The following is a 12,658-nucleotide window of genomic DNA, read 5'->3' on the forward strand; positions in this document are numbered from 1 at the left end:
CCACTAACAAACAATTACACTTTTTTTTTCTGTTTTATAAAAATATAGTTGAATCTAGTTAACCACAACACACTTGTTAAAATGTGAATTAGTTAAAACTCATTGTCTATGTGACAATGATATGACGTTAATGTGGCACTATAACTAGCCTTTGCTAGTTATACCACAAGTCCACAACACACGGCCTTATTAATATGTGGGCATATGTAAAGATAAAACGCATTATTATATCCAAGATATTATTTAAGAGGTGTTTGGGAATCCTTATTTTACCTCCTTATAACTTTTCATTAAGTTAATAAGTTACAAAAGTGTAACTTATGGAACTTTTCCTCTCACAATATAAGCAATGTCAAACACCTTATTACTTTTCAAAAAGTTAATAAGTTATAAGTAGGTAAAAATAAGCAAATCCCAAACACCCCGTTAATCTCCTGATTTTGTAGGTAACCACTATTTGCAACCACAATAAAAACAAGAAAACATCCCATATATACAAACTTATGATTGTTTCTATATACATGCCTGTTTTTTACAAACACCAATGTTTAATTGTAAATCCTCCCAAAAGCATTAAGCAAGCACCAAATGACCAACTAGTTTACCACAATATCACCTGTATTGTACAACAAACAAACTTTGTTAAATATTATTGTATGCAGTCTTGCCAATGTGCAAACGAGGCGAGCTGCTCGTGAGCTACTCGAGCTAGGATCGATAAAAAGCTCGAAACGAGCCAAGCCTGAGCCTAAAATAACGCTCGTTTGATTGTCGAGCCCGAGGTCGAGCGTTGTATAGGAAGCTCGTTTAGGATCGTTGAGCCTTAACGAGCATTGTGTATTTTTAAGATTTACCTCTTTTGAACTAATATGTATTAATTTCACACTTCGCAGTCGAGCTCGAGCCGTGCTATAAGGCTATTGCTCGTTTTAATTACTACAGGAGCTCGAGCCGAGCTTTGGCTCGTTTAAGGTACTACATTAGCTCGAGCCGAGCTTAGGTTCGATTTAGGTTTTTCTCAAAATGTATGGAAATTTTTAAAAACGTATATAAACTTAACTATTAAATTATAAACGAGCTGAGCTCGAACTCTAAAAAAGGAGCTTGACACGAGCCGAGCTCGAACTCAAAAAAGGAGCTTGAAACGAGTCAAGCTCGGGCTCAACTCAGCTCATTTACTCCCCTATGTGCAAGTCAACCTTAACCTTAGGGGTAAACTTGTAATTTCCATCCACCAAGAAAAATCAATTTAAAATATGCAATAACCCCAAATACCTTTCGTAAATATAAACCAAATAAAATAAAGTAATTACTTTTTTGTTGCATCGATAAACATGGCTCGAGTCCAATGTTCTACATCCTCGGTTTGTGATGGAGGAGGTGGCAAAGTCGGTTCCACTAGATCCCAGCCATCAGTAAGCGTTTCATTTTTCAAGGTGTCTGACACGTCAGCAGCATAAAGATAACTAGCAGCAGAGCTTGAAAGACATTTGTCCCGTGTACTTCTCTATGTTTGAAAAACAAAATAGAAATCATTTGCAACTCGAAAGTTTTACTTCATACACAATGACTATACATGTTTGGACAGTTTTACCGTTGATCCAGCTTTACATTTTTATTAAGTGGTGTGAGGGTAAAAATGTCCGAAACATGTATGATTCTTGCATATGAAGCAAAATAAGCTGCAAATATGTTCTTGGATGTGTGTGTATTAAAATTTTACCATTGAAGCTGAAGTATGTGTACTTTCGACTAAAGTACTTGATGACATAGGCGAGTTCACATTCCAGACAGAATAGTTTAACTGCTGAACTTGCTTGGATGACCTATATGTTTAAAAAATTTAATAATATTTAGTATGATTTAACAAATGTGTTATAAAGGTTTAGAGGTGGCACTTTTGAACCATCGACTTATGAACGGGTCAACTTGGGCTATGTTTTATCCCTAACAGATTAAAAAACATAGCTTAGAGAGAAAAAAGTCAAACGGGTACATCATTTAGTATGGGGCAATATCATGTATATACTCTTTTAGATCACAAATATACTATACTTAACGATTTCATAGTAAAGAAAATAAAACTGTTATAAGTTAAGAAAACCAGTTTCACTAAATAAATTAAAAGAATATTACGCCTCGAGATAATTCACAGTAACAAAAAACTGTTATCAAATTAGTTTCTTCTGTAAATATGATATTTTTAGTGTTCTAAAATGGTGTGTATATATGATATATACACATTAAAGTAACCCATTAAATAAATATATTTTAAAAACTTAAAACAAAAGGTGATCCTGTCAACCCGACACATTTTGAGTTTTGACCCAATAAGCAACCTGAGATCGAAAGACCAAAAACGTACCTTGAACAAGCCATTTTCAAAGAAACAGCTGTTCTAACTTCCTTAGAAGACGAAAGCATTGCCAACAATTTTGCAAATGCTTCAAATGTAGATGATTCGGGAGGCACTTCAAGGCACAATGAGTTGTAACAATAAGCGGTTACATTGGCAACACTTTTTTTCAAAAGTGAGATTCCTTTTTGTAAATCCATGTGTGTCTCTATAGAATGAGGGGAAGCTGATGTGTAATTGAAACTGTTGCTATTTGAAGAATCTAATCGATGTTTTCTCTCGGATTCCATTGAAGCAACACCAAAGTTACTAGAACTTTTATCTGACCATGAAGTTTCAACTCCCGTTGTGCAAAAGTTTTGGCGAGGTATAAAAAGTGGATATTCATTGCTGCATTTTGCATAAAAATGAATTAATTGTAAAAAAAAATGATTTACTTTCCTACTATTAGAACATTAGGTACCTTCTAGAAGAAGGGCGTGCATCCCAGTAAGAATCACGCTGCCATATTCGGGAGCATGAACCCTGCATCAAAAAAGCAACTTAAAGTTACATAATTTCTGTAACAAGATGGAATATCCTAGATTGTAATGCAGGTTTTATATAACTAACATAAACGGTTATTCACTTCTTCAAACAATAACATCAATATACTTGTGGCTGATAATTCTGATATTACGTGACCAACTCACGACTAGTAGCATACAAATTTAATGTACTATAGCAATATATATTAATACACTACTAAAAACTGCAGAAATGATTAGCAATATGATGCACAAGGAAAACCTTATGCAGTATAAAGGGTGATAAGAAAATACCGCAAAACCCGAGTTGTGAAGGGCAGGAGCACCGACATTGTGAACAATAAGATTTAGAAGTTGCACCATATATCTGTTGCATAAATTTTGGCAATCAATCTTTCAGAATATAGGAAAAAACTACAGAGTTGATGATTTATGCATTTACTATGAGCACAAAAGCAATATTATTATGTGAATAAACTAAGGAAGCATGTGGGAACTGATTAGATCAGTTTATCAACAAACTAAACAAGAAGAAACAAAAAAGTAACCTACATTAAGAATTAAAAAGCATAACAAATCTTTAAAGACTAATTCACAACTGAACAAGCTAAAGTATATACAATTTATAATCTGAACCATCATACGAATAAAACTGATATTTTAAATTCTATGCACCCAATCGATTGAAAAATCATTGCATTGTGGAGATATAAAAACCTCAACTACATCTATGCGCCCGAAAAGAAAGACTTTTTTTTCTCTTTCAAAAATTAGACCCAGATTCTAATAGAATTGAGTTGGGGCTTTCACGTTTATGCATTTTTTATTATTACTGCAACACATAACGTAAGACCAACATTTGGCATTATGGTAAAGACATATGTATGTGTATTATAAAACTAATCAGAATTATATAGACGTTACCCTAAGGAAGCAGCAAGTTCATCAGAAGGAACCGAGTGTGGATCAAGTCCTCTTGGTAATCGTGCATTACAGATTTGATCATATTGACCACTTGACCCATCTTTCCTAACTCCCTCTACGTGCACCTGCAACCAAAATTTGTAAACTTCATCATATTTGGAGTTTAGTTTACATATAACAGAGTCATATTGTTATAATGTTTTCTATATAAGTATTAGTGTTAGTCTTATGATTAAACTATTATTTTGAGATACAACAGTTGGTATTAATTACAGTAATAGTCAGATATGAAATGATTACCTTGCGCTGTGGAAACAACTTGCATATCTGTTTGATAACAACTGATTGTTTATGTAGGCGTTCTGATGTAATTGCCATCTGCATGTTATAAATGTCAAATACGATAAACATTAACAACAATATTCAAATACAGAAAATTCAGGCAAATTGAAAAACCCAGAACGCTAAAAGTCTTTCATGACAAAAGAATTCTCACATGCCCAAGGCTCTGAGTACAAATGAGATTAGGATAATACTTTTCCAGTTGCTCTTTACGGTTCTTCTCCAACTGCAAATGAAAACATGTAACAAAATCTTATATTTATATCTATAAAAATCTCTTCAGAATATTAGAAGGAAATTTGCATACCACATTCATGGCTGATTCAACCAATTCATATCTGACTTTCAACTCAGAAGACAGTTTTTCAACTTTGGCTTTATCTAAAAACCAAAACTTTAGTACAAGATGATATAAAAGATAATCTAATGATATCACTTGCATATAATATATATTAGCTGCATGCATAAAACAACCAACCTTTAGCAAGTTGTTCTTTACGAAAATGGAGCTTCTCCCTTAACGCGGCAAGTTTTTCATGTTGAAGGACCCTCCAACTAAGTTGATCATCTGCCTTACTCTGAAAAACAAAACAAAATTGGTTATAAAACTGAGAAAAAAACTATTTTAACAAACAGAAGAAATAACAAGCTTATGGCATATGCAAACAGCTATGTCTAAAGTATTATATTCTAAATTTCACTTGCAAACAATTACAAAAAACATAATAATTATGTCCAATAAAAAAATCACAAAGAAGACAAGTTTTGTGGTTGATCAAACCTTAGCAACAAGCACTTCACTCAACTTCGAGTATAAAGAATCGCGACGACTCTTTAATAATGTTAAATTGGTCCCATATGAATTCAACCTGCATAATGAAGCAATTAGCCACAACTACACAAACATGAAATGAAACATAGCAAATTCAAGCTTGGAAAGCCAATTGTTTCCATATCGAAACCCAAAATCAGATGTGTAGATCTGTAAACGAACTAAACGTTTGGCAAACTGTTCATGAACTGTTCAGCGTAAGTTCGTTTATGTTTGTTCATTTAATAAATGAACGAACATGAACAAGGAATTCAGTTCGATTAACCACATAAGTGAACACGAAAACAGAGGCCATGTCCGTTCAATTGTAGGGCTGTAAACGAACTGAACAGTTTGGTGGGAGTTTTTGTTTACGTTCGTTCATTTAATAAATGAACTGACAAAATATTTTGTTCGTTTAGGTAAATGAACGAGCATGAACAGATGCTGCGTTCATTCATTTGTGTTCATGAACATTCGATATTGCGTTCGTTTATGTTTGTTAGTTAAAGGCTTGTTTCATATTTTTATAATACTTTTTATTTGTAAAAACCGATCAAACATCTAAAATTTGATAACTTTATTGTTTATGTTCAGTTCGTTTCGTTAATGGTTTGCTTTATAAAGTCTTGTTTTAACTAACAACAAATCTAACTTGTACATCATTGGCATTATCAAAATAAAACCGCTAATTGGGGGATTATTATGTCTATTATTATTAATACTATTATTATTATTATCTCAAGTGCTTAGCTTTATATTTAGTTAAGGTGATTGTGTCTAATGTTTTGGATTAATAATGCTGCTTTTTTTTCCCTATTATTTTTTAAATAGTACATGTTCATGAACCGTTCAATTCCTTAACAGACAAACACGAACAAGAATTTCCATTCAGTTAGCGTTCACAAACCGTTAGTGAACAAGTTTAACACTAAACGAATAATTCAGTTACCTATTCAATTGTGTTCGTGTACGTTCAATAACATGTTTGTTTATGTTCTTTCTCATTAAAGGTTAGCTATTAAAAATTTAAAACAAAACATTGCTCGTGTTCATGTTCGTGAACCGTTCGCAAGCAAGTTCATTTCCTTAATGAACGAACAAGAACAATAACCCTCTCCAATTAAAGCTTAACGAACAAACGTAAACAGCCGTATAAAAAATTCCTACCTACTTTAAAAATTGAATTGAACAAATTAAGCATTTAAACATACTAAGTGTAATGTAATGTAAGGTTTTACCTGTAATTAACACAAAGCGTGCAAATAGAAGCGAGATTGGAGTTATCGCAAATAGCACAACTAGTAGTATTCGATTTCCTAGTCATTATACTCTTCCGAAACCCTAAATAATATCATCACCTGATCAATTCAATTCAATTCAGATATTATTATCAATTCAATATGAATATGATACAATCAAACGATTATAATAATAATAATAATAATATTAATAATTTCGAACAGAAGAAATCTAAGATATATACATACATATATATATATACCTTTAATATCCTGGAGAATTCAATTCAATTCAATTCAATTCAATTGATGATGTTATTGTTACGTTAGGGTTTTGATAAATGATATCGAACGGGATTTACTTACGTGCTCAAGAATCAAGGTAACACATTATTATTATTATTATTATTATACGGGTTGGTTATCGTATAATAATGGTTTATCATACATTATGTACGCTACTTTCTAGAGTGTTGGATTACAAAATACACGGTGGTAGTTTCATAAATAACCCAAACTAATTCATGATCAAATTCATCGATTATAAATCCAAAATTCATCCTGATCCAAATTCTAAACTCCTCACTCTATCTCATCAAATTTCTAAACTCTAATAAGAGCTTAAAGTATAAAATCTCTAACGTCAAAAACCAAAATCAAAATAGAACGTCGTTGAACATCAAGAGTCTTCAAAATTGATGATTTAATCAATTGAATTGATGCGTAGAAGGATTTAGATTTATCAATCGATTATAAAATTGCAGTTTAAGACACTCAATTGAGCTCTGAATATGATTTAAAATATCATGTTTAAACGTTCTGAACAATACTGAAGACATTATGTACATTTAAACGTTCTGGCCAAAACGAGCACCTTTAAACGTTCAAGTTTAGAAGTTAAGAACAAAAATCCATGAACTTCATAACAAATATATAAGAAGTTCTTAACAAAAAGTTTAGAAGTTCAACTCAAAAGGTTTAGAAGTTCATGTGAAAAGTTTAGAAGTTCTATTCAAAATGTTCAGAAGTTTAGAAGTTCTATTCAAAAAGTTTACAAGTTCAGACAAAAAACTTAAACGTTCAGGCAAAAAATCTTAAACGTTCAAGCTTAAATTCTGATACATTCATGGTTAAAACCCATCACTCAAAACTCAAAACTCAAAACTGATCGATTGAAGCTTTAAATTGATGATTAATTGGATCAATTTCAAGGTTAATTGAACAATTAAGTTCAACAATTTTAATTTCATTTGGTCAATTTGATCAACTGACCTATGAACATGATTGATGGTCGTGACGGCAGAAGATGGTTTTCACGACAGTAGACGATGGTCGCGACGGTGGATGGAATTGTTGGACGTGACGTATTGATAAATAGTGATGGTGAAGGTGAATGGAATCGATGGGAGCAGAGGTGAACGAAGAGCAGCTCGCGTAGCGTGAATTTAAGGTTAGCGTGGTATTGAAAATCGGCGTTTCAGATTGTCGCGTGTCTATTGTGCGATAAAGAATTATTGTATCGGATCCTTTATCATTATTATACATTGTCCTTCTCCGATGTAATATAATGAAAAAATATTAGAATATTTGTAATCTTCGGTTTGATTTTGAGGACGTCTGGGTTTTACCACCAGTGAGCATTTGGGCGGGTGAGTTTTTCCTTGAAATGGAGATGACTTGGAGACGCTTAAGGCTTCGTACGGCTGGGTTCGGCCAATTGGCGATGACCTTTTGCTATTGAGTCACCCCGTACAAAGTACCTAGGCAACTCTCAGTTTGTTGATATATTAAATACTTTTACCCCCTACAATTGATGCCAGTACACATAAACACGCCATATCAGAAGTTAGGCACTGACTGTTGTAAATGTGTTTAAAGCACCATTGCTCATATATCTTATACAATGTTTCACTTGCCTTTTAGTTACGGAATAATATTTTGTTATTAATGAGTTTGTGATAATCTATCTAACTGATAGGTGTTCGTCGGAACTCGGGTGTGTGCAGTCGATCTTACCGTTACATAATGCGGTTGTTGCTGCGAGATTGACATCCTGTTTGAGCACTACTTCAAGGAGTTGCAAATCTCTTTCACAAGGTACACACTGTGGTATCTTTCTAGGCGTCTAATATGCAAATATGTTGCTCTTTCACAATTTATCTGACTTTTTTGCTTTTATGTCAAGGAGTTGCTTTTTGTTATATATAGAATATCTACTCTTTTAATGGACAGGTTTGACCGATTGAGTAGTTTTTAAAGGGAAAATTATCAAATTGTATATTTATAACTGGTTAATGACTAAAAGGAAAAAAATGTGTTTATTTGGGTTCTCAATCTTGTCGCCCCGTGCATTTTTTAATCATTCATCGAAGAGATTTTCAACTGGCAATATTGTCATGAGTCATAAAACTATCTGGTCGAGGGTTTTATTTGTTCTTTTTTTTCTTAATTCTTTGAGCCGACCGGATTTTATAGGTGCTTGACGAGATTACTTTGGTTTCCAGTGAGACATTTTTTTTGTCTTCTCACGATATTTTTGACTTCCGATATTTTTATGACTTCCAATGAGATTTTTTGGCTTTCGACGGGGTTTTTTGAACAATGGCGCAGTGCCAGCCATTTTAAGGATAGACCCTTGCTGCAGTCTGCCATAATTTCACACTTTTTTTTATAAGGAAGAACATACCTAATAAAACTTTGAATACCGAATCTTGCAAACTTGATGAAACTGGTAATTACTTACAGTGGCCTCACGTGGAACTCATAATCCATATGGTGAAAAAGGTCATTAAAAGTTGTAAGTTTTTTTTTTTTCAAATTATTAATCTTAATGATTTTTTTTTATTTTATTCAAATTTTTTGTTACTCGATGTTTTGTAAAACTATAGTAATAAAAATCCATTCACAAAATATTTTGTCCAATAATATAGCAAGTAACACGCTTTCATTTGCCGTTTGAATTTTAAGCGATCAATAGTCAAATTTGATCAAGATTGTTTAAAATCTTTCCACTAATTTTGTCAATCCTTATAAATTTTCCTTATTTATCTCAATTTTATTAACTAATTTTCTTTGTTGCTAATTTGAATTAAATAACAAGATTTTAACCAGGTTGAAAATGCACGGTCAAGATACGTTATCTTATTAAGAGTTACACGTAAACATGGACTAATGATTTTGATTTTTGATAAATAATGTATCCTGACCATTACAATCACAAATGTAGTATACAAAATACTTTACTTATTTGTAATATATTTGTGTATTATGATTTTGTAATTTCTGTAATTTCAATATAAATTGTAATTGTATTAACGATATATGATCATTTTCTTGATTGTATTTCACTTAATGGTTAAGGTTTAAATGTTCATCAATTACCGTGTAATACACGGGCCTCAAACTAGTATTAAATAAATATGTTTGTTTATGATTTCGATTCGGGGCAGGTTTGAAATGTGGATATGATGAGTCGATTTTGAGTTTGATGGCTTTTTGGCTCTTGAATTAATTTTTTTGGTTTTAAAGAGTAGTGCTTATATCAAAATAGAGGACACATGGGCGATAAATTACGATAAAGTTTAGCTTGTAGCGAGTCTAATTTGAACAACGTTTAAATGAAAAGGTAGATGAAAATAAAAATTAAATAATTTTGAAGTTATTTATTTGTTAGAAAAATTAAAATGTTTTAAAAGTTTCTATTTAGTAAGGAAAACTAAATAGACCTTGCTTGTAACGTCTTCTTTTCTAGTTATAAAATTTGATTCAGTTGACCATTCAAAAAAAAGTAAGGAAAACTAAAAAAGAATTAAGAGTTAAGTGCCATTTTAGTACCTGTAGTTTGGCCAACTACGCAACTTTAGTATCTATTCTTTATTTTGTGCAAATGGCTGTCTCAGTTTCAAAAAAACTTGCATTTTTAGTACTTTTTTCTAACACCGTCTATTTTTATTGTTAAGTTAGCGATAATTTGATAACTTCGTTATTTTCTTTCTTTTTTTCCTTTCTTCTAAACACCTATATCTTGTAAACACGAAATCCACAAATCATAACATCAAAATCCAAATCCTAAATCCCCAAACCCTTTCTCCATATCATCATAGGGTTTGAATTTTTACGATATTTGGGGATTTAGGATTCGAATTTTGATGTTATGATTTGGGGATTTAGGGTTTACAAGATATAAGCGTTAAAAATAAAAGAAAAAAACAAAGAAAATAACGAAGTTATCAAATTATCCCTAACTTAACGGAATAAATAGACGGGGTTAGAAAAAAAGTATTAAAAATGCAAGTGTTTTAAAACTAAGGTAGTCATTTGCACAAAATAAAGAATATGTACTAAAGTTGCGTAGTTGGTCAAACCACATGTACTAAAATGACACTTAACTCAAGAATTAAGAAAAACACCTAAAAACGCTTTGATGAGTTTTTCGTCATATGTTTTAATTACTTGTATATTATCACACAAAGCTATATTTTACACAGAACTTATATTGAAACATTGATTAAAAAAATGTCGCAGTGGTTTATAATTAGTTTCATATAAAAAAACTCAATGAGTAAAAAAGGTGGTTAGATAAATCAAATGGCTGAGCAAATAACGAAATTAATCAAACCAACCAGTTAACCAAATCAAACAATACTGATGATTTGGTTAAGCTATAATTGGTAATCATAAATTGTGGGTCGATTTTGTTGTGATGTATATTATAATCGAATCGAACCCAATGTCATCCATGTAAAATAAATATGAAATACCACCCATCATATCTTGGTGTCAAAATATCACTATTAATAAAGTCATGTAATGTTCCATAAGAGCTCTAAATGGAATATACTCCATATTTAAACAAAGCTTTCTATTTTGGCTCAAACCCGAACTGAATCATGCTTATATATAACCGAAGTTCTTGGATTTGATACAAAAACAAACCGAATCAAGTTCTTGGATTTGACACAAAAACAAACCGAATCATGAACATCCCCAGACAACCCCTTTTGATACTAACGAAGCTCTCAAATTCGACAAGATTAGGGTGGAAGCGCTCACGTTGCATCTAGGCCAAAAGGTATAAATAGGTGGTATATATGTGAGTTTGAGTTTGCCAAATAGAAGGTGCTTATATTAATCCAACATTAAAAACTTATTATTGCACAACATCATTAGATATTGAGATAGAATATGTTATAAAATTTCTTGATATTTATCTTAGTGACAATCATTTCCATTTTCCAAGTAAACATTATTATAAAAATGTGTATCAAATCAAACTACAAACAAACAAGCCCTATGAGCTAATGTTACATTTCAAATAATGATTACTAGGATAATAATATAATTATTTTAGAAAAGACTTTAATTGAGAAGATTATATGTATTTTAATACAATATAATTTTGAGTTAGAGATAAAAGGATAACTTAATTAGTTTGCTTATAATGAGTCTTGCCATCTTTCAAAAATATCAAGGAAAAATATTGTAACCACATAAAATTTAGTAGACTTTGACTTGGTCACTTGGCATGTAAATGCCTATTTGACTTGTTCATTTAATGGTTTCAATTTGTTCTAGCTAAGATAAGGTATACTTATTGCTAGTTCTTTCCTTGATGTTTCAAAACATAAGTTCATATATCAAATCAAGAATAAAAAAGCGTAAAGATAATTCGATCAAACTCGAGCACGAGTGACTGTTGTTCTCTTCATCATCAATCAATATGAGTGATGGTTTCTCATTTTCTCGTTTCTCATCGTTCTGTATTTGTCTGCTTCTTTTTATCGTCTTATTTCATTTGTGTTTCTCCAATGCATATTCTGATGCCATGCTATGCATGGATGATGAAAGACAAGCACTTCTTCAGTTCAAGCATGGACTCGTAGATGATGCACATCGACTAGCATCTTGGGACCGAGAGGACAATAGTGATTGTTGCAAATGGGAGGGAATTGTTTGTGATAACGTAACAGGTCATGTTCACACGATTCATCTTCCAAGTAATTGTCTTTTTGATTATTATAGTCCACTAACGGTATATGAAGAATGCTTGAAGCAAAAACTAAGAGAAGATTTAAGTCGATCCATACTAAATTTAAAGCAACTAAAGCATTTAGACTTGAGCTACAACGATTTTGGAGGAAAAAATATTCCTATATTTATGGGTTCTTTAAGAAACTTGAGATATCTTAACCTCTCACGTTCTAAATTTGGTGGAACAGTCCCTCCTCAGCTTGGAAATCTGTCAGAATTGGGCACTCTCAGTCTTGGAAGCTTTTATGAAAGTTATATTGATGATAAATTTGAGTCAACTAGCATGATAAATATGCAATGGTTGTCGGGACTTCGATTATTGCATCACTTAGATTTAAGTGGGCTCAACCTTAGCAAAGCAGTCGACTGGCTTCAGGTGATTAACATCCTTCCTTCTTTGGTTGAATTGCATTTGTCTAATAGTCAA

At 32.0% G+C, this 12,658-nt stretch overlaps 1 protein-coding gene across 1 annotated transcript; it reads right to left on the reverse strand.

Annotated features, from left to right (window-relative positions):
- Nucleotides 1-462: 462 nt before the first annotated feature.
- Nucleotides 463-6,330, reverse strand: LOC143591543 (uncharacterized). Its single transcript, XM_077071722.1, has 13 exons — nt 6,202-6,330; nt 4,931-5,018; nt 4,628-4,727; nt 4,457-4,530; nt 4,304-4,375; nt 4,108-4,185; nt 3,808-3,932; nt 3,178-3,250; nt 2,820-2,881; nt 2,366-2,746; nt 1,724-1,826; nt 1,314-1,507; nt 463-616 (listed from the first exon to the last, which is right to left on the reverse strand). Exons 1-13 carry the CDS (start codon nt 6,285-6,287, stop codon nt 613-615), a joined length of 1,440 nt encoding a protein of 479 aa, XP_076927837.1. The 5' UTR covers nt 6,288-6,330; the 3' UTR covers nt 463-612.
- Between the last annotated feature and the right edge of the window lie 6,328 nt (nt 6,331-12,658).

Source organism: Bidens hawaiensis, unplaced genomic scaffold, assembly GCF_021521415.1.
Source record: "Bidens hawaiensis isolate Kalapana, Puna unplaced genomic scaffold, B.hawaiensis_p1.1 tig00039897_1, whole genome shotgun sequence".
In the NCBI taxonomy this organism is placed as follows: Eukaryota; Viridiplantae; Streptophyta; class Magnoliopsida; order Asterales; family Asteraceae; genus Bidens; species Bidens hawaiensis.

Coding starts and splice junctions, on each gene's coding strand:
- LOC143591543 (XM_077071722.1), bottom strand. CDS start 6,287: ATGACTAGGAAATCGAATACTACTAGTTGTGCTATTTGCGATAACTCC. Junction 5,019..6,201: donor ACGCTTTGTGTTAATTACAG/GTAAAACCTTAC, acceptor TTCATTATGCAG/GTTGAATTCATATGGGACCA. Junction 3,251..3,807: donor GAACTTGCTGCTTCCTTAGG/GTAACGTCTATA, acceptor TTTATGCAACAG/ATATATGGTGCAACTTCTAA.